Source organism: Electrophorus electricus, chromosome 19, assembly GCF_013358815.1.
Source record: "Electrophorus electricus isolate fEleEle1 chromosome 19, fEleEle1.pri, whole genome shotgun sequence".
Classification (NCBI taxonomy): Eukaryota; Metazoa; Chordata; class Actinopteri; order Gymnotiformes; family Gymnotidae; genus Electrophorus; species Electrophorus electricus.
Genome location: NC_049553.1, coordinates 4,149,389 through 4,172,336, shown reverse-complemented (window position 1 = coordinate 4,172,336; position 22,948 = coordinate 4,149,389). Strand labels below are relative to the sequence as shown.

The window sequence follows — 22,948 nt, the reverse complement described above, 5'->3', positions numbered from 1 at the left end:
ACAATCGAGCAGGAGCAGGACAAATAGATGTGCTGTCTAGGACCTTTAAGAACAGTGAATGATGAAATGCAAACAAATAGCAGAAGTGAGTTACTCTTGAGAGTGGGCAAACAACGTATTCCAAAACATTATCTGCTGAATAATGATGGCTTTGTGGATCATCCTTTGAATGAAGCAACTGTTATTTAAACGCTTTTTTTCAGTGGAATGAATATTGACCCATCATACACATTCACCTTCACAGCTGGGAGATTCAAAGGGTTTTACCCAGTCTTAGTGCGTCATGGGAAGAAATCACGGTAGTGTTAATTTGTTTGTTTGTTTTTTCTAGGTCTATCTGGTTTCTTTGTTAAAATTAAAGGTAAGGACAGAGTGAAGTAACGCCTATATGCAAACACTTATCAGTGTCTTCATCAAAAATGATGCGCTGCAGCTCGTCTTCACGCTGCGTATCAGCGGAGACCTGCTAAAACGCACAGCACAGCACTAGACTAGACTAGACTCCTTCACCCTCCTCGTTAAAGACCAGTGCGAGATTGACGCGTCGGAGGACCACTGCAGAGCTCCGAATATAGAACCCCCCGAGGCTCCTCCAATCTGGAGCGTTGTTCTGACAGGAGGCGTGTCTCTTTGAACTGCGGGTTGGGTTGTGCTCTCCGGGGGGGGGTTGAGGGTTGGTTGGTGAGAGGGAAAGAGGGGGGGGGGGTATGCGAGACTTGATACAGTGTAGCTGTAAATCAGACGGACCTACACTAACAGCGTTGAAATTTGCTACCCTGTTGCGAGTATTTCTGGCCAGCGATATAGGAGCAAGCGACATCGTCCGCAGCCCTCCCGTTTTGGGGAAAGAGTCGAAGTTGTCAAGCGAGGACTTTACACCTCAAACCTAAAAAGAGCCCCGAACATATCGGACTGGAAATGTCTGAAAACAAGCCGAGCGACGAGCCGAAGTTGTCTACGACGGACAGAGTTATTAAATGTAAGTATTAAAACACACGCTGGTCCAAACAGGACGGGGTTGCGCATGTTTTAAAGTGAAAAGCCTTTAATATTAATATAATAGCGTGTGGAAAGTCGCTGGTTCCATCGTTATAATTCTCTGCTACTACGAGTGTGTGTGTCTGCTGAGGTAAAAGGGTGTTAGCCGGGTGTAGTGGCACAAGGAGGAAGCGAACGGACTTGTTACCGAGTTAAACTGCATTGCCAAAATTCGTCCAAAATTACGACATCTAATTCTCCACATATCTCCGTGTTCTCGGTGGAGAATTTATCGCCCGTACTACGAATCTGCTATTGGGAGTTTTTAATGCTCCGGTTGCCGTGTGTCCGTTTGGTTTTGCGCCATTCGTCGTTCATTTAAACCCAAGCCGAAAACTGTTAAGTAAATGTGCGCGGTTCTTGCACAATGTTGCTGCACATCTCCTGGCTCGAAGGACCGGAGATTGATATAAAGTAATTAGGTTCGTTTTAAGCAGCATTTCGCTGTGGATGTAGTCACTTTGGACAGCTTGTGACAGGTCGAGCCCATTATTGTTTGGAGAGAGAGAGTCCCTTTCTGTGCAGACACTCCCTCTGCCTGCACAGACTTTTAGGCGAGGTCACGTTAGTCCTAAATGGCCTAGTCATGCCAGAATTCTTTGTTCTTTACTGTCCAATTGAGCAATAACCTTTTCGGGATTGCCAAGCGCTCAGGAATTTAAAGTAGTAAGATGAATGGGTATGTAGTTCGTGTAAAGCTCTTCTTGACAAACGCATCTTGGTGCTGGCCGACCGGGCTGTTGCCAGGCTAAAGGCCGGCCGTACCAGGGCTGCCACAAAGCTGCACTCGATGATTTCACTTCCAGTCCTTCTGTTGACGGGCTACCCGTCCACTTGGACCTTTTGACAAAAATAGTTTGATTTTTTTTCCCTTTTTTTGTGGTTGTCCCTTGCAGGCTCAGCGCCAGTTCCGATGAACTTGCGGTCTTCACAGCAGTGAAAGCGTTTTTCTTAAGACCTATTTCCATTCCGCTCCCAGGACAAACTAAATCGCAGTCTCTCGCAGACAAGCTCATCGAGTAGCACTGCAGCCTCCGGCCCTCCTGCAATGAGTCGATCGCTTGCGTATAGATGCTCTCCGAGCTTTGGCGAGTTACTCGTCATCACTCATTCCATCAGCCGCCTCTCTTAGCAAAGCGCCATGAAGAGCAATTTCCTCCAGCTAATCAACGGACGAGGGCCTGCGGAAGGAGTCCAAGCTTAAATATTTTACGAGCTCGTGGCACGATGCATCATCTTGATGGGGGATATCGCCATAATGGGAGCGGGGCTCCGCTGGCCCCGGGTGCTTGGCTGTGCCGGCGGGTTCACAGAAGGGGAGAAGGATGAGAGATGCTGTGTTTTTCTTTCTCACCTCATTAGCCAGCGTTGGTGTAATGATCTGCTGCCATGAATCATATGGGGGAATGGAAGCCATTTTGCTTTTAGAGAAAAAGTACTTCTTGGTGAAAAAAGCGCTTGCGTGTATCAGTGGTGAGCGTATGTGCATGCCACCCTCTGGTTATTCCTGTTGAGGGGAGGTGCGTAGCAAACCTACATGTTGCATAGTGCATGCTTAACGTAACACACCTTGCCTGGTATTCTCATGCAAAAATAGCATTATTTTACTGATCTGGCCCCAGAATGTGGGATTAAGAGGGGGAAAATGTAGATTCATTTTTGCAAAATGCTGCATCATCTTGTAATGCATAGTTTATTCAGCTGCCAGAGAAGCCCCTCACTTGTTTACCCACCTCGTCCCCTGTACCTACAACACACTCTCACTCACTCACTCTCTCTCTCTCTCTCTCTCTCTCTCTCTCTCTCGCTCTCTCTCTCGGGATGGCCGTCTGGCTTCTCCACGCGCATGCCGTTCACACGCCACTGCCGCCCGGTATATGCAGGCGTAAATGGACAAAGCCATTCCTTTTCACCCCGTTTTTCATTGCATATGCATCAAGCTGTTCCATTACAGCGGGGCTGTCGAGACAGCTTTGCTCAGCTGTGCGGGGAGGCAGGGTTTGTGCCGCACTTTCTTTTGGTAGCCTCTCCCGGCGAACGGTTGACTCCCCCTCCCCCTTATCTGTGCATCTGGGCGCGCGGCGAAGGGCAGGAGTCGTCGGCACGCCGTTCTTTGTTTTATGGTGATGCTAGCAGGGCAATGCTGTTGCATAACGGCGCGCTTGGTGAGTTTTTCCAGTCTTCCTTTAGAGAAAAAAACAAACGCAACGGATGCTCATCATGCCTTTATGTGGTTGATGGGGCGGGGCAAACAGCCAGGGTGGGGGCGGAGGGGAGGGGGCGGTTGCAGGGGGCATGGGAGGTGCGCAAAAACAGAAACCGACCAAACACAGGCTGCGAATGACCGCTTCAGCTCAGAAATCAGGTGCGATCAACTAACATCTGAGTTGCATTCATCAAGCCTGCCGCTCACTCAAATGTAACATGTTTGCACTCTGTGGAAGGATTGATATTACCGCGGGCCAGCCCAGTCCCACTGGATACGGGAGATTTAGTTTATCATTGAGTGGCAGTGCAAATGGATTAGGATTCAGTTTCAGATGGACAGGGCCACAGAAGGACTGAGATGTCTACTTTAGATCATGTGGCAAAGGAAAGAGGCAATTTTTTTTTGGTGTATTAATGTGGTTTCATTTCTGCTTAATGCAACTTTGGTCTGTTCAACATGATCAAAGTCAATAAACACAGTGTGATCGGGGTAATCTCGAGTTTCCTGCACACTGCAAAACCAATATCTCAGTGCAAACATACAAAAACTAGACAATAAACATGTAGATTTTGTGCTTATGATGTAAGTGGTATCACTGATACAAGCACAGTTTGTGCTCAGTGTGACTTGAGATGTTTTGACTTATTGAAGTCATTTTACCAAGAACTACCACATCACACTGATGCGCCACTCCCTGCACGCATATGTGAGCTCATGAGCACTGTCTGACCTCCAGAGATCCAAATCCCAGCTGTGCTGTATGCTGCTTGTGGTCAGAGCATACCAGCAGGTATTTGCACAACCTTTGCCCTCCCATACTGGTGATGCTGCCGTTCAATAGGGAAACGCCCAGCTCTTGGGAAGTGATTAAATTAAAGATGTAAATTGGATAAGTGAAAAAAATCAAATTACTTAGCAAAAGACACAAGCGTCTTAATCATGTCCCTCCTGGGCCAAGCCCTCCGTGGGATTGGGTGAGCCTCTCATCCCTGTACCACAGCCCAAATACATGATTATACTGCCCAGTTATTTTGTAGCTAAACCCAAATGAACCAGATGCCCTACTTTTCTTGCCCTCAGCCCGAGCTGGGCTGGAAGAGACAGGCGAGCTGTTGTCTGTGTATTTCATCCTGCAGCCTTAGACTGATTGCATGCGATATTTGACTTTTTAACGAGGGCACCCGGCACTGTGCGGCGTCAGGGCTCGGCGGCCATGTCGGCGCCCGATCCCTGTGGAGCTATTTTTTTTAGAAACATTCGAGTAATGCCACATATACATTGACCTGACCATCCCTCAAGCACCTGTGGATTGAGAACCTTCCTGTTTGATATTTTTCTGTGGTTTGTGTGCATATCGCACCCACATGCACACAAATGACAGCTCCATTACCATATCTGCAATGTTCTCTGATGCTGCAGTCATTAAAATGTATGAAAAATGATCATTAGAATATTTAAAAATGTTTTTTGCAGAAATACTTTTTTGGCAGAAATCTTTCATTCCCTTGTTCTAAACAAATTTTAGTTTTCCAGGGTTTTCGTTAAGGCAGTTTAAAACTCTTTTTTTTTTTTTGCAGTGTGCTATTAGTGCAGCTGTACGCTGGATATGAATGAGCAAAAGTGGCTTCATTCTCAAAAGTGACACAGCAGATTTTTCATAACCCTGATGGCAGGCCTCGCAAGAATGGATTTTTCTATACAGCGGGCGTGTGGCGCAGTCGACTCGTGCACCCAGCGGCCAGGCGTCTGGGCTGACGCCACCGGCTGCGTCGCGCTCGTCGTCGGCAGGCTCGCAACATAGCATGCCACGGTGAATTCGGGCGTGGAGAGTGGCAAGAGCGGAGCCGACGCAGGTTTGTAACACCGACACGTCTGTCAGGAGCTGAGGGCGAAAACGAGATGAGCAAGGCGGCCTCCCCGCCAGAAGCTCGGAGGAGAGGAGCAGAATGAAATGAAGGCTGGGACGAACGGTGGACTGGATAGGAAGAAGGCAGTGCCTCAGCCACAACACTGCTTCATCGCTTATTGAACACACACACACACACACACACACACACACACACACACACACACACACACCCACCCACCAGTGTACACGCAGTGTTCTTTGTTTTCTCCCACTCCACTGGACCAGCCATCATCCCGTTCCTGACCTCAAATGGAATTTGGGAGGACTTTCCCGGAGGCTCTGCCTGACCTGTTCAGGGGGGCTCGAGGGTGGGGAGGTAGAGTCCATCTGTTCAGCCCGACGCTGGGTAGGGGTAGGGTGTGTACACATTCAAGGAGTGCACAGTCAAAGAGAAAGCAGGCCGCCAAAAAGGGGTGTAAATCTTCCCAGTGTTGCGGGTTTCATAACGGCACTTTTTCTGCCCCTAAACCTCTGGTTTCATGGCTGTTGCTAAGAGAGTCATTCAAGTGTAAATGGGTGCTGGGTGTGTCTGTGTGTGTGTGTGTGTGTGTGTGTGTGTGTGTGTGTGTGTGTGTGTGTGTGTGTGTGTGAAATGTCAAATATCAAATGTCAAATTCAGAAAAAAAGATCTTTTTGCTGGCTCAGATAATTTGCCATGCATATATTTTCTTGAAATGTGTATACCAAAAAAGATTTATATAAATTAACCTTATTATTATTATTATTGAAATGTAGTTTTAGGGTTATTTTGTTAGTGTTACAGCCATTGTAAGAGCTTTTGTGTGTGCATACGTATGTTGAACTTATGAACAAAATCTATCACTTCAGCACTGATGGGAGAATGTGGAGGGCAACACTTGCCTAATCACTGAATGTGACTTCAGTTGGATCTCATGTAAGAGACCATGAGCCACTTAACAGGGAGCTGCAAGCTTTTCAGGGCTTTTAGAACATCTGCAGCCTGACATTGGGCTATGTACGTTGCTGCAGGTTATTACTGATGTGCTTGTGAATACTCGTGGATCCCTCTAATTGCCTGGTCACTCTGGGCATAACTACACCGAGAAATGCCCTTGCTGGGCTTTTCCCCTGTCTACGCGTCACCTGACCTGCTAGTCTGCAGCATTAGATGTAGCCCACATTAGCCGTCCTTCACATTCGCTTGTCCGTCATTCGTTTGCAGGCAGTTACCAGAATATGAAAGGGCTCAGCAGACCCCTGAGGGCCCTAAAGGGCCAACTAATTGATGACAGCCAGAGACCGCTAAAGAAGGCCCGGCTTTGAGTTACATGAGAAGGGTTAACATTTCAGGCACAACCTTTTCTGCGAGTGAGTGCGTGCGTGCGTGAGTCAGTTAGTGAGGCATAAACGGTCCAACAGCTGCTCTCAAAACAAACAGTCATGCAATGCTCAGGACCAGTGTATGTCAACAGGCCTATAATCCAGTTCACAGGGTACATTGCTTTTTTAAAACGCTTTTGCTAACTTATTTCATAGGCGTGGGCCGACAGTAGATTTACTGCAGATTTACTCGCATGCATACCTTAAGCTGGCGTCATAACATTAGTGTGGTTAGCCATGTAAGGGCAAGGATGTGTGCAGGAGAAGAGCACTGTGGGTGTGTGTACAGCGAGCACCAGTGTACGTGTTGCAGTTTGGGCTCCGCAGGAACGAACTATAGTGCATGTGATCCCACCTCTGCGTTGGGATCAGTTGCTGTTGTATTGCAAAGCTCATGACCCACACGAGCCCCCCCCCCCCCCATTGCTAACAAATGTACACCTTACACACCTCTCACACTTGCTAATACTATATCGCTGCATTAGCCGGTGATGCCGCACACTCCGTGAGCGCTTACTAGATTACCGCAGCATTAACTTAGCGCAGGTTGCAGATCCCGGCCAAAGAAAAGTGGCTACCCTGCTCAGCTTGTGCCCCGTATAAACGGATCAGAGGAGCTTGGCTTAAGGGAGTGTAATGAATCTGCCTCTCAGCCCTGCGCCAGCACGCTAGCCTACAGCGCAAGATGCCAATCTCGGGTGGAACAGCGCTGCATGCAAATGCCTCGAGAGGAAGTCGGCCCCTGCGTGGCTGGCCGGCCCGAGACTGGCCGCTTTTAACGACGCGCACAAGATCAGTCTCATGCAAATGATTGTGAAGGAAGCCAGGCTCAATACAAACTGGGTGACATACGCCCCCATCGGCGGGTAAATGGACTCTTGCCTTTGTGCCGGTTCAGGCCCCTATCAGAGCCCCCCAGCCCCCCCCCCCAACCCTTTTTTTTTTTCGTTGCCATGCCACCAGCGTGCTGCATTACCACTGTTTGTTCAAGTTACTCTTGTATCCAGATTTACCGAGCCATTATTGCTGGTTGCAAATTGCAGTTGCACCTTGCACCTTGGCTTTTGCAAGACGCCAAGGAAGAGGAACGCACATGAGCTCATCACGTCTGCTTTGCTTAGGCTGCACACAAATTGCATTCAGTGCCGGTCCTTATTCAGACTTTGTTGGAAAGGAAAAGGGCTACAGATATAAGCCAGCAGCATGATTTGTAGATAAAAGCTGTTTGTGCTACTTTTAGAAACGGCCTGTTTCCCACTGCTGTATTTATGTGGGTATTTAGTACTTTTAGAGGCAGAGGTCTATTGCTTTTTTTTTTTTTTTTTTTAGTTAAATATTACATTCAACTTAGAAACGTGAGTGGTAATTCTCTTGTATATACCGAGAAGAGCTTCAGTGCTGTAAGACCATGTTCGACAAGCCACTCTTTCTCAGAGATTTGTTGACAGGTTACTGTCTGTCTTACAGTCAAGACTGCCACTTCACGTGGTCCCTTTTTTAATGAAATGTGTAACAAACGGTACCAGAGAGGTGAGACACTTTTATTACGCGTTCGTGGCTTCAGCGACCGTGCCGTATTCAGTCTCAAAGGCCTAATGCACACGTATTCACAGGTTTCATGTATCCCTCAGGCTGCCTGAGACGATGTCAGACACGCCCCCCTCGCGTATTCACCGCTGCAAATAGGCGCACGCGTGTGTTGGGGGGGGGGGGGGGTTTAAAAGCAGGAGCGAAATGCTGGACGCCCTTCCCCTCCCGTCCCTGTCTGTGCTGGCGTGCTCCCTGTCGAAGCAACTTGGGAGGGAAGGAAATGAAATGACTATCCGTTGACCCGTGCGCCACTGGCTGGTGGTGTTTAATAGACCCATGCCCCTCTACGGCATTGCTATTAGTCAGGAGGAGCACAGGGAATTCCCGTCCTTGGCTCAGCCAGCCTGCACCCGTATTCCCCTACACGCTCGAGCTCGGCTCGCCACCAGCCGTCCGCTGCTGGTGCCCTCCCGCCTGCCCTGACTCCATGGCGTTTCCCTGTTTGTGAGCAACGTTGCTTACTCCGCAAGTGACCAGGTGCATCTTAAAGGAACTCAACTCAACAAGTTGCTCAGTTTGGCTTTTTTTTTTTTTTTTTTCCCCTCCTTCCTCGCTTTGCCTTTACGAATCTAGAAGTTATGCATGCAACTGTGCCGGCATGCGTGACAAGTACGTGTATTCGGCCAATATCCTTTCTTGAAGTTTTAGTATAAGCCCAGGATGTTGTTTTTCGACAAATCACGGCTGATCGGGGCAGGCACCAGCATGAATGTAACCATGCAAGTTGGTCTGCAAAGGGGAGAGTTTCATAGAGACGTACAGAAAATGGGCTCGGACAGATTGCTGTTCATGGAATCATGTCTTCATAAATCAATATATGTGTATGAATTATATGGGCAGCAGGAAGTTATGAAAGGCCATGTTATGGGAAAAGACTTCTCAGAAGTGACTTAAATACAGTTTTGCAGCCTTTTGAATTTTAGCTATGAGGACATCACTAAGGTTTTTGTATGTATTCCCCCTATTTTATGGATTGGTGTTCAGCGCCCATGTCCTTAGTGGATAGCTTGAGCCTATTGCAGCGTGGGCGAGATTGTGGCATTCGACCATCCTCTAGGAACTGGTAGCATCAACACTGCACTATCAATCAGCACCCAGCTTAGCATAAATGCTCCTGGACATCCTTGAGGTGTGACAGGAAGCCTGTGTAGTGAATCACGATCATGCGGGCTTTTAACGCCTAAAGTGAGGCGGGTGTTTGACGCTTGAAAATGGAAGTCTTTTGTCTGCCAAATGAGCACACAGGCTCTGGCCAGAGTCAATAACCTCAAAAAAAAAAAAAAAAAAAATATCAGTGGCTCAAAAGCAAAAGAAAACAGCATGCTATGCCTTGGGCTCTCGCTCACTGGCGTTCTGAGGTACGCCAGTGGAGTCTCGCCCTTCGGCGCGTTTGGCCGCCGTGCTCGCATTTTGCGCTCTTAAGGTTGTACAGGAACATGAACATGTGCCCGCTCTCGGGCAAGCTTGGCCAGCAGTCCGTGCAAAAGCCCCCTCTAAAGGGGGGCTGATGCAACAGCCCTCCCCTCTGCCTCATACCGAGCGCATAAACGAATACCTGGGGTGCCGTCATGCCTTCTCATGCTCTCCAGGACTTCCCTGGAAATCGTTTCTTTTCTCGCGCCGAGATCTCCAAACGCAGCCTGCCTCTTTGATGTCAGCGTCGGTGGCATTGTGGGTGATCCCTAATGGCAGGGTTCCGTTCCAGGCTTGCAGGATTGCAAATTTTTCCACCTACAAGGGCTTGCACTGAGCTTATTTCTCTCTGTATGAGTGAGTCACGAGTGCTTTTAGGTGGCTGGCTGGAGTTCACCGCGAGGGCTGAACGGGGCAGGGTGCGAGCGAGCACAGACCTGTCCTCTGTTCCCCTTGGAACCCAAACTTGGGCATGACCAACAGCTCTGTTCAGTAGAGAGCAAGATATGAAAAGCTGAGTTGTGCTCAGTAAACTCTGGATTAGTGGGCAGAGGGAAAGCCCTGAAGGGAGGGGTATAGATAATATGTCAGTGGCGGTGGGTGTAGAGGATGAGGGGGTTGCTTGTTATGGTGCACAGCCATGACAGTATGTCTTTGGAATGCAGTGGGAGCAAGGGAGAGGGAGAAAGAAAGAGAAAGGAGGGGAGGGGGTGGTGGAATGTCTACGGTATGGTTACTGCACACTGAATATATTGGGGGTTCATCCTGAGTTAATAATGGGCCCGGCTGGATTGCGCAAGATTTTCTTTACCCTCTTGAAATAGGTGCTTTACCCAGATCTTATTGCTGAGTACGGGATCTTAACACTCTCCGACTCACTTAGGAAGGTTTTGTGAAGCGTCTCCTATGCTTATACACAATACCTATATGTTTGGGCCTGGGAGTATACTTCTGTATGTGTAGTACCAATGTAGACACTGATGGCTTGTGTTCTTCCTCTGTGCTTTGTTTGAGTATCACGGTGCCGCCTCCTAATTCCTCCGAGACGCCCCTTATTAACAGTGAGCTATTCAAATGTGACTATCACAGCGCCACGAAAACGTTCTCACCCTGCCCAGCCGCCCATTACGGAGAGGATTTAGCTTGGTCATTGCACATGTTGCGTGACTCACAAGCTGCAAATGTCTCTGAGTTTTTTCCTTTCTGTCTAGCTATTCGTTTATCTTTCTCTTAATTAATTAGTTATGTGGGTACCATGGGATGCCAGTTTCCCAGCCTCCTCTTAAATGGAGGAAGATATGTCCTATTTCCTTTAATACGCTTTAGTTCAAGTTCTTTCTTTCAACCTACTCTGAGTATCACTTATCCCCTGCCTCACCTCCACTTTATGAATCTCACAATCACCAATGACCCTAACAAGCAGCGCTCAAGGGGGAAAACCTGACCTGACCACACAGAACTGTAACTAAACGGCTACTTTTCTTGACTTGTATTGGGTTCCGGTGCTTCAAACCTCTGTGATAAACCCTCATTTGTGTTTTCAATCTGCTTTAAACCAGTCCCAAAAGGGCCTTTTGAGATGTCTGAGTTGAGCCGACAGTGAATAATGAAAAAAGGGATTCAGCTGACAGGAACGGGCATGGTGCGGCGAATTAACCAGTCTTGTGCAGATCGCTTCAGACGTCCCGAACAGACTTTGCTCTTCCGCCAAAGCTTCCATATTTAATTGTGACTCTATACTATTTTATGCCTTTCATTTTTAATGGAACGCTTTGGTTACTCGAACAGCAGTTTTATTTGGCAATGCTAATAACTTCAGCTTGTGTGCATGCTCAGTTCTAAGATGGCATAGAGGTGAAAGCAGGGCAAACCCAATTAGATTGTTAAGGTCATGTTCAATGAAATTACTGCTGAACAGTAAGTTTCGGTGATGGTTTTTTTGTTTGTTTGTTTTGGTTACCACAAAAGTTTAGTAGTGCAAAGACGGGTCCGCTGGGGCCTATAAAACTCAAACGTCTAGCATGGCAGTGGTCACAATGCAGGGATGCCTATGACTCAGTAGCTTAGACACGCAATGACCTGCCTATGACCTGGGCCAACCCCTAAGCGATTGCCCTGCATTTAGGTTTGTTATGCCTAAACTCAGAAGAGCAAAGAACCGCACAGGCCACATGCATGGTAATCCAGTCCAGAATATATTGCAGTTTATTGCCAGGGACACAGAAGAAACCCCCCACCCCACCCACCCCACCCCCCACCCATGGCGCTGCAACCAGCACAGTCCAATAGTAAAACTTGTCAGACTAGGCCCATTGTGTGGGCGGGAACTTTGCACTGGCGGGACAGTTCTATTAGGAAGGAGTTTGCTGTGTAGGTTTACTGTGGTAGTGTCTCCTTTCAGACATATACAAGTATGTGAAATCCAAGGCCAGTGGCTTCCTGTTGGAACGATTTCACCTAACAGTACACGCCTCTCTCAGATTTTCTTCTAGGGAATTTGCATTGCTACTAGTAGAGGTTTTCAGCTTCTATGTAGCTCCAGGGCGAAAAGCCTCCTGTGTAAGACATGCTTCACTATACCTTTCCGAAGCTCTTTTAGAATCGCCGGGGCTTTAGAGATGCAGCAGATGAGTGTGGTGGGAGCCTTCTGAGAAATATTTGGTAACATGGTGGCACACCTCAGGAGCAACTTATCTTACTGTTTAGTGTTACAAAGATGTGCGAAGTACTTATTTTCCAAAAACACAAGAACAAAAAGAAGTGTTTTCCCCGAAAGCATGGTTTCCCCAGAATGCTCCAAATAAATCATCCAAAGGATACAAACCATTTCCATAAAGTTCATCTGTGCTGTGTTTGAGTTCCTACAGTGAAAATGCTTGTTGATCTTTGGAATAGATTGTGAGAGAGAGGATAAAGCAAGAAGGGGGTTAAACGGATGGGAGGGACATATTTGAACACGGCCTGGGTGAGGCAAAAACAAACGTGTGCAATCTTTCCCCGTGGATGGGAGGGCACACATGAGTGGGGGTCGGGTGCTTTATCACAACCGCATGTGACGGTCTGAGGAGCCCGGACCGAGTCTGCTCGGTGGTGGGGAACCAACCAGCCAGAACCCCATCTCAAAGTGACCAGAAAGAAGCTAGGAGTTGGAGCCTTGGGACTAGTTAGTGCAGTTTCGGTACAAACCAGTTCCTATCCCAAGTTGCAAAAGAGAGGCGTTTTGTTCAATCGCCATGATTGAATCCCCCCCCCCCCCCCCCCCAGCCTCTGTTCCAATTAAGAGTCTTACATAATGAGCAAGCAATCAGCATGGGCTGTAAGGTATAAGGCTCTCTATAAGGAATCATTAAGAAAAAAGGATTGGGGTGTTAAAGTATTTAGTATTGGCAATGGCACTACCCTCTAGAGGACTTGCACAAGAAGAGAAATGCTAGCGACAGAATTACAAAGTGTGTTTTAAAAGTTGAAGCCAATACTTTGCATTAGTAAATTTCCCCCTGTAGTTCAAATATCTGTCACTGGGCATCTATTAGTCTGCTACTGAGATTTAAATTACTTAAATTAATTTCTGTCCTATCCGCTGTGTATTAGTGAGCAGCTTTGCTTCAGCATACATTAGTGACTCCAGCTAAGTCCTACTGTCCTTCCAAGATTCCTCTCTGGACGCCTTTGGCCCGCTGCAGCTGCTGTGCACTGCTCGTCGGCAGGGTTTGTGGGAAGGTGGAACGGGGTGATGCCCACCCTGCTCCCCACCCATGGGCCTGTGCACACCTTTATAGCCACAGGCTATAATCCATGTCATTCCGAAACATGTCATTCCTGTTGCCTTCATGTACGACAGCTGAGAGTGCCACTGTGAATTTCTTGCTCCTTTACTTGGATTATGCATAATGTAAAGCAGTGCCATTGCTTTCCTTCGCTGAAAGAAAGCCTGTAATTGCCTATGACCAGTTTGCTAGCACTATCAGAGGTATTTTCACTTTTCTTAAATTTGGCCGTAGTCATTCAGGCAGTTTGCGGCTTTTCTGATGAAGCTAGGGACCCAGCCTTTGGAGTCAACACTGCTGTTTCCCATTTCTGTTGATAACTTCTCTTGGAGGCATGGGAGTTCTGACAGGTTTGGGGTCGACTGTAGCTTAGGTAATCTCTCGGCTGCTTCACAACACCTCGCGGACCCCTGCAGGGTCCGATTTGTGCGGTAACCCTGCTGCCAGGTATAAACGGCACCCTTGCCAGACCTCATAGCAGCTGGTAACCTTCTTAAAGCTCTGGTCCTCTGGTAACCCCGCTGCCCGCTACAGCTGTCTGTTCTGTTATTGCCCGGTATATCTGGAAACCCGAGCTGGAATGTGTAGGGCTGACGGGACAGCCAAATCCAGCTCCACGCTGGCCTCCGCAACGGCCGATTTAATGTCCCCACTCTGCACTCTGCTCAAGTACGTGTAAGACTGCACTTGGACAACACACACACACACACACACACACATAAACTCGCGCGCAGACACACGCAGTGCTGATCAGAGGACACCCCCCTGCAACTGCATATTTATAGGGCACAGTGCTGTGGGTGGGAAGGTTGCAGGGAAGGTCCGGCTGGAGTGCTGCGTCAGCGGTGTAGTTCTTGGGTACTTGCGTCTGCCTCCGCAAGTCACGCTAGAGTCACACCGAAGAAACCCTGCCCAAGCGACTTGGGGCGGGGTGGGGGGGGGAGTGAGCACAAAGGTGAACTACAGTCATGCAGGCCAGAGTGTTGACTGAGACCTGCTCCTTGGAAACTCTCTGCCACATCTTCACCAGTCTCTGCTTCTGTCCCTGGTCAGCCATCTTGTCTTTACAAAGCAGAAACTACAGTAACTCTTAGGAATCAATTTCAACGGAGACGGAATAAGCCTAAATTTGTGGACTACATTTTATTGTCAGTTGTGATTTAACCTTGAAAATTCTTATTAGTCCAGGTCAAGAACTAATCTTGGTCTGGGAAACCAGCCCTTAGTTTCAACCAATCAAATTTTCCCAGCCTTCCTACGTTGCAATTGTTCTTTATATGAGCCAGTCACAGCCTGCCTGGTCCTTAAACGGTAACTCCATAAATGTTGCCATAAATCCTTGGTAACCATCCTGAAGTAATATGTGCCAGCAGTCATAGAGTCATCAAGTGAGTGAAATGCATGTGACCCAAAGGAATTGCCTTGGAGGAATAAGCTCTCTCTCTCTGTGTGTGTGTGTGTGTGTGTGCGTGTGTGTGTGTGTGCGTGTGTGTGTGTGCGTGTGTGTGTGTGCGTGTGTGTGTGTGCGTGTGTGTGTGTGCGTGTGTGTGTGCGTGTGTGTGTGCGTGTGTGTGTGCGTGTGTGTGTGTCCTATGCCTGTTGATCTCGAGAACATTCATGGGTGCTTGAGTAATGTCTATTAATATGGGTGAAGGCTGTCAGACATTGTAAACACATTTGTAGTGCTGGGTTTTAGGTGAAAGGCTACACAATGATGGCCCCTACCTCCTGAGGCTTGTCAGGAACCCACAACTAAATCCGTCTGCCATATCCCAACACGTTCCCGGCCATGGAACATCCCCTCCTTATAGCCTACTGTCTCCCGTCACCCTCTCGCTCTCTCTCACTGTCTTCTGTGTTCACTCTTCTCCTTACTTGGTAATAGCCGCATGTCTGTTGATCTCCTCTCTATGGATTCATGGCAGAAACGTTGGCCTTGCAGCATGGACCGAGTGTGTCCCTGAGATTTGTTCAGCAAAAAAAAAAAAAAAAGACTCCAAGACTCCTCTCAGTTTAATAGTGTCCTTGTAATGCTTTGCACCAGAGCGCAACCTTTCGAAAACAAACATCCTGTCTTGCACACACAAAAGCTTACACACACTCGCACCTGGGTGACCCAGGCAATGGAGCGATTTTGCAGCAGCTAGCGGCCACGCTCTGCACGCTTGCCCCTCCGGGAGCTTGCCATGGTGGGGGGAGCGTGAGCTGTAATTACTCCAGCCTCCGCCTAATGTGGGTCATGTGCTCAGCGGGGCTCCGCGGCAGGCGCTAAGTGGGCGGGGCTAAAAGAGTGGCTTCATCCCCGTGCTATCCGCCGAGTCACTGCATTTCACACATGCCACAGGAGGCAGCAGGCAGGAGATAGGCCTCCCCCCTTCCCCCACTCCTTAGGAGCTTTCTCGTGCATGCTCTCTCTCTCTCTCTCTCCCCCCCTCCCTGTCTCTGTCTCGGTCTCTCCTTGTCTCTCTCTGTCTCCCTTTCTTTCTCTGAACGCCCTCAGTAGGATCTGCTCAGCACCAAGCTGTCACTGACAGGGAAAACTAGTGTGAGAATGCTACACATGTGGTATTTATGTCACTAGACTCTGACTAGGCTCTGCTTTTTGGCAGGGTTTTTTTGTTCATTCTTGTTTAGTATATGCTCCTTGTCTGTCAAGTCCCTCGACTGTTTAACATTGTGTCTTCTTAGCACGCCGCGAGCGCTACAGCCTGTAAAACAGCAGCTGTTCTGTCTCCGAGCTGAGGTATACAGTCGAGCCGACCTGCTGACACCCAGCAGGTGCTGGCAGTAGCCTGCGCCGTGTGGCGGTAGTGGCCGCTGCAGGCATCGTCGGCTCCGTCGTGCGGCCCCCCGGTACTGGTGCGCACACTTAACGGTGCGCACACCTAATGACTCCCAGTCTTGTCATACTGCCGCAGGGAGCCCGTCAAAAGGGGAAGACTGGAAATTCTTTGTACTTATCATGAAGTCACGCTCGTCACTGACCCATCAGCACAGTGCAACACGCAGACACACACACAAACATATATGGGCTTTTTTAGCATTCATATTTTCTGGGTTGCAAGTTCAAAAGCACCCTCACTTTCTTTTCTCAAACATTGCTTGCTGGGCAAACATGTGGTTTTTACTACAGATGAGACACACAGACACCCAGACACCCAGCAGGAGACATGGCAGTGCTTATTAGTGTCTTGTATGACCCGGAGCACATGGTGTCTGGGAGACACGGGGAGTGGGTTGTCAGGTTGTTTCAGTACTCGTTACAGAGGATGTTCTACTCTTCTGTGTGTGTGTGTGTGTGTGTGTGTGTGTGTGTGTGTGTGTGTGTGTGTGTGTGTGTGTGCGCGCACAAGTGTGTCTCAGCTCTGTGAATCACACTTTACAACTGGCTATAGAACGTTGCAATTCTAACAGAGAGAGTCAATCAAATATAACCATTGGCAAAACCAAGTGTCAAGCCAATGTCACGAGAAGAATTGCTGAAACCAAAAGGTTCATTTATCCATTAATCCGTTTACTCAGATATTACTTTTCACTCCTTCACGTTCATTCATTCATTCATTCATTCAATCTGGCAGATACATGGCAGACAAGAGTCATGCCTTCAGTGTTGGCAAAAGATGTCGTGACATCTCAGCTTCTGTCATTCATTCCCTTTGCAGCTGGTAGCCATACAGTAGAAAAACACTCACGATCCTCCGAAGAATATGCCGTCTCACTGTGCTACAATGTTGCCGAAACCTTTGCTCCATGTTATTTTATTTATTTATTACTATAACAATTGTTTGATCAGATTGTATCACTGTGGTTTGGCACCATTCAGTTTCCCTGGCAACCATTTCGGTTGCATTCTCCCTACGCCACAGTACAGCAGTGGGGCAAATATTTCTACCGTTCTGTTTGTTTACCCATTTATTGTAAGATGTCACAGGGGCCAGTGAGGCAATTTGTTGGGGGGTTTTGTTTGTTTGTTTGTTTGTTTCCTCATATATGCCAGTGCTGTGTGTGATTAGATTCCAATCATATATTGTTAATGGTGTGACTTGCAATTAATAAAAGCCAATCGAGCCATTATCCAGTTTGTGAAATGAGTGGGCAGAGGGGGAAAACCTAGTCACAGAAAATGAAAGACCAGTAATAACGCAGTGTAGTCGTACAGAGGAGACGGACAAGAGGCACACTCAGCTCGTGAGCTGGAGCTCTCTGACCGCCCCGGGAGCAGCCGGCGCAACCAAGCCTTTACTCTGCTTAAGCTTGCAAGCTCCTCGCCGATCGTTTGACGTCGCGCAGAGCCCTGCAGACACCAGCTGGATCTCGGCAGTGTGTTCGGCACGCGTTGGCCTTCTTAATTCATCACTCGTGCGTGATGTTTGACCCTGGCCTTTTCTGGAGCGGGCCGCAAAACGCTACGTAGGGCGCGCGGAGCGAGACGGCTGCTCATCCTCGGGTTCCGGGCGAGGACAACTGAACGCACGCGCAGACGAGAGCACTGCGCAAGGTTACCGAGCTCCTCACCGGGCCGAGAGCGCCTCCTGTGAAACGCGACACTCGTTTGCAGGCATTTAATTTTCCTGTTACCATGGCCTACAACTCTAAAGGCATATGCGCACAGCGAATGCAAAAAGGTATGACTGCAAAGAAAAGTGATTCGCGTTCTCAAGGCATGACAGAATGTAGTTTGAAATCACAAAGTGGCCAAAATACTAAGCCTTTTTATTTGATCTGCCCTGAAAAGAACCCCAAAATTAGTCTTTATGCAGAAAACCTGATTGGCAGTAATTGAATTTTTATATATATATATCTCATATAGCATATACTCATATAGCAGGGTTTTGAGCTGCAGTCCAGCTGGACACTTCCCATTCTCTTGCTTTCTCCCTCCTTCCGTTGGAATTCTCTGCTTCCTTCTAACCCGAGTGTGCCAGGGGCACCTACCGCCATGCGTGTGGGCGTCGCCTGGCTCTGTCTCAGCTTCCGTCCCAGTGCCTCCAAGCTTGCCAGCTTGCACACAGTCCCGCGTCCTCGCGCTTGCGCTCTCTCTCTCTCTCGCTCTCTCTCTCTCTCTCTCTCTCTCGCACTCTTATCCCCCTCCCTCCCCCCAGCTTGTTTCCATCCCTCCATTGCAGCGTGATCAGTTTGAACATTAGCCTGGCGCGAAAGCTTCTCATCCACTATACAGTTCGGCCCCTTTTCCAATGTCCCTACCGCCCCATCAGTGCTAGCTAATGACCCTACAGTGACCCTCTCGAATAGGGTGGCCAGACGTCCAGTTTTGGGCTGGACAATTTGGGTTTTCAGCTACTAGTCCACCGTCCTGCTGAATGTGTGGACTGACAGCCGTTTGTCACCATCCGGGAGTGAACTGCTGTTCTACCCACTGATAATAATATCTTTGCATGTCACTGGATTATATACGTATCAAAGCAGATACCTTGTATATTATTGGTTTAACAGATCGCCTCGTGTCTCACCTAGCAGCTAACCGCAGGAAGTCTGTACTCTAAACTGCAACGGTGTGAAAATACCGAAAATAAAAACGGGACTTTAATTCTCAGTAGTCAGCATGTCCTTTCCTTTCGCAGGGTAAAGATGAATACACGTTTAAATACTGTAAGTAGATGCAGAGTTTGGTCAGTAAAACATTCATTTACATTACAGATTTCTAAATCAAATTGGTCATCTTCATTAGCTAGCTAGACATGTTATGGTTTTCATTTCGCTTGTCGCAGTGCCATACCCTCGTCCCTCGGAAATCCTCCCTGAGGTCCTCAAAGCTAGCCTGGCCGCGTGTTGCTGGCTGGTGCTTTCAAAAACCAAATGGTGCTACAGGCAAAGAATGATGTGACCTCCTGTATCTTTGGGGTTTGCACAAAGCGGTTTTCCATGTCACGGCGCTGATCGTCTTTTTGATTCGTTTTGAGTGTGCGTCCGCTTGCGAGTCGGCCTGAAAATTTGTGCGTGCGCGCGCACTAGCGTGGGCGCATGGTACGCCATGTGCGGGGAGCATTTTTCATCTGTACTTATGCAGATTAACGTTAAGCATTTCCAGACATGCAGGAGGGTCATGCGATGGCCATATCTTTTCGAGCTTTTCTTTCATTACTCACACAGTCTCCTGATTCCAGCTTACTTAACCACTGTGTTTTTTCCCCTCTGTTTTCCATTTGGAAGGGATTAAACTTAATAACACAATCTACAGGTATTTGAAGGCATGTTGTCGATAACCGACATCTTCTGGAGTCATAAAAAGAGTTCAAAAGAGACTATGCTAGTCCAAGATCCAGTATTCTGCCAGGATTTTTAGTTTTCTGCCCTGCAGAGCAATGGGTGGGGGTGGGGGGCAGAAGCAAAGTAAAACCAGATATTTAACTGAGAAGTAATTTAACTGGTAAATTAAGAGGAGCTAGCTGGTGTTTATTGCTAGACTGGGATTTGAAGGGATTACAGCTCATTTGTTCTTTTGGCTTTTCTTTCTTTTGAACTGCGGTTAAATGAAAACTGGCAGCCGCAATCATGGCCTTAAGTGTTCCGTTAATCCCCGCTACATATTATTCATGCCACATGCAGTTTCAAAGACCTCTTAGGAGGAATGAGGGGCGAGTCTTAAGGAAACGAGGCCTGTCCCTGGTTGAATTTGATTGGACATCTATCTGAAAGGTGGCGGAACAGTGTTAGATAACCGACCAGTCGAAACGCATTGGCTGCTTAGTTTCAAGATGAGAGCAGTTCCACCAAAATAAACAGTCAACAGTCTTTTTAAAAAAAATTTTTTTATCCCAGTTGAGACACCTGTAACCGATGTTATAATCTGCAGCCATGATTCTCTTTTTACCCAGGATTTCATTGTTTAGTGCTGTAGTATTTGGTTTATGCTGAGTTAGAATGCTTAAATCTAGTTTGTCACAGTGAGACCCATGCCTGTTTAAAGTACTTTAACGGCTTTTGTTTTTTGTTTGTTTGTTTGTTTGTTTTACATGATGGAAATGGCCCCAAGTTGGTACTTGGTGTCCCATTCTCTTCAACTCCAACCAATTCAGTTAAATACTGGCACCTTTTTCAATGAAAGCCAGTTGGTTCCAGTTGAGAATGTAATAACGTTTTGCTGAGAGCTCACATTGTGCACATCATTCAATGTTTCCCTTTCAAAACACTTGTTTTACCAAAGTGCATGTGTCTAGCCTGAGTGAGGGCTCAGATTATGGGAAGTTTCTGCCCAGTAAGCTTCTCATTTGCCTCTGCCACTAACACAAACTAATAATGGACTCCTCTCAGGCAGATGCTAGTCATCAACAGTAGCAACACTTCAAAACCCGGGCCCCAAATTCACAAAATTACCTTCCCCTGCCACTCCTGGTGATTACCAGACTGCCGGCGACAGCGTGTGAAGCAAAGCTGAAAGCATCGAACCCCTGTCAAATCTAGATAACGAGTGCAGTGTCTATGAGCAACACCACTCCAACAGGGTCATGCTTTGAAGAGACCACTGCCCTGGTAATGGGGTTGCACTAACCGGAGGGTGGTGCTGATATTTCAGCTTCTCTAGATAGCTGTTAAACATTTATGAAGAAGGAACCTATTCGCCAACGTCATTTATATTTGAAACTCAGGTACAGGGGCCTCCCCAGTTTAGTCTGCTGTCGCATTTGAGCTGCAGGGTAGTGATTTCTTTTAAGCAGGGTGTGCTCTTTAAAGAAGCGGGCCTTTCCCAAGATAACTGTTGACTGGTTAGTCATTTACAGCTGCACAGTGCTTTACGCTGAGTGGGTTAGTGGCTCTGCCTCTCTCTCTCTCTCTCTCTCTCTGTGGCATTCACTCTCTCCCCCCTCCAGGCTCACTAAAGTTTGCCTGGAACCAAATTGCAGGAGTTTTGTGGGCAGCTGTTGACAAGTGGCTGCACCACTCGTTCTAATCTTGGCTGGATCAGGGATCGGTCTTCCCCTCTTGCCTAAGCACGTTTTTCGCCAACTCACCCCAATCTCTCCCCCCCCCCCCCCGTCTCCTTCTTCCCTCTCCCTCTTTATCCCTGTTTCGCTCTCTTTCTCTCTCCCTCACTCTCTCACTCTTTTTTTTGTTTGTTTGTTCTCTCTCTCTCTCTCTCTGATGCCGTTTCACGCTTGCCCGGCTGTCTGCCCTCCTGTGAGTGAGGGGGCAGCAGGGTGAAGGCTCCGGCGGGAGGCGGCATGCGGCCAGGCCGGCGCCCTCGCCCGCTCAGGCCCCGCCCCCAGGCAGACTCCGGACGGCTCGTGCCACCTCCGCACTTTCAGCAGTGCCAGAAGCTGCTGTGCACAGCCATGCTCATACATATTAGGCCACAGGCAGTCTCTCACACACACACACACACACACACACACACACACACCACAGACGCGGTGCTCTTTTTACTGCTCTACTGCATGCCTGCTCGCTGCGTTTGCCTCTGTGAAGACCGACCCTGACAGTGCTGAGCGGTCACGTTCGGTGCCATTAAAACGACTGTGAGCAGCACGTCTAATGACCCAGGGGGATACTAACTCTGGAGCGCAGGGCTGGCAGACGGACTGCCAGAGAAAAATCCCAAAGGTTAAACCACTGCTTCACAGTCTCTCCTCAAAAAAGGGAAAAAAAAAAAAAAAGCCTTTCTAAATTGACAGCTTGGCGCGCTTCAAACGGCTGATTTTACATGACAGTTTTTATTCCCTTGTTAGCGGTGGATAAAACTCCCTTTGCCGGTACCTTTAAGTCCTAAACGATGGCAGTTTAAAACATTGTTAAGCCATACCTTGACGTTTAATATAATCACTGTCTCACAACAGCACATTCAGCCCGTCAGTGTTGACTATCTTAGATTAATTACAGAGGCTGATGGCAAACCGCTGTAAGCTTCGGAATGATCAGTCAGCATCGGAAGCATGTCACAGCTGTGGTGACATGCTATTTAAAAGTAAAGCAAATACAGTAAAGACACTGCGCATACAATACTGTCTTCCCAAAACAAATGTTGGCTTAAGGCAGAGCGCAGAAACCTCTCTCTCCAGTGCTTTTGACGAATGAGGTGACTCAGGTAGGGGGTTAGGGGGTTTAGGAGGGGAGAGAGATAGAGAGGGAGAGAGAGAGAGAAAGAGCGAGCTTCTCTTGGGTTCCAATTCAAGCGAGCGTCTGTCAAGCCTCCGGAGAGCAGGTGTGCAGGTTTGTAAGACAGATGCTGACTAAAACACAGTGGTGCCGGCAGGGGGTGTACGCCTGGCCGTCTGGCCGCCTGACGGCTGGCTCGCGGTGAGAGGGCCTCTCATCCCGGCCGGTCTTGAGCTGATCTGAGGTCTGTGGCTCCCTTGTGGTCGGAACAGGATGAAGGGATGTTGCACTAATGACACTGACCTAAAGGCTTTCAGTTCTTATTCTTACTATCATTATCAAGCATTCTAGAAATGCTGTATTGAAAGGACTGGTACTCCTTAGCTTGTGTTTTGTTAACAAAAAAAATTAAGCTGTCACCTTTTTTGACTTCATTAATGGATGATTTTGAGATCAAATCTGGAAACCTCACAAAGTTGACATCCATTTCATTATGAAAATCAGTGATCCTCGCCCACCTCGTTTCGTTCACGTGCCGAGGTTCAGCGCTTTGTGCTTCGCCCACGTGAGCTCTGCGGGTTCTCTGAAGGGGAGCGGGCACGCTCGGCACACTCGCGCTGCAGCTAATGG

General features: G+C 48.1%; 1 protein-coding gene across 4 annotated transcripts in view; it reads left to right on the top strand.

Annotated features, from left to right (window-relative positions):
- Window positions 1-704: 704 nt before the first annotated feature.
- Window positions 705-22,948, top strand: part of LOC113577345 (serine/threonine-protein phosphatase 2B catalytic subunit alpha isoform) — a 52,559-nt gene continuing 30,315 nt past the window's right edge. For all 4 annotated transcript variants that reach the window (XM_035536687.1, XM_035536685.1, XM_035536686.1 and 1 more), the window contains exon 1: window positions 705-979. In XM_035536687.1, the coding sequence (XP_035392580.1) occupies window positions 919-979 (61 nt within the window). In that variant the 5' untranslated portion in view covers window positions 705-918. The remainder of the gene's footprint in view (window positions 980-22,948) is intronic.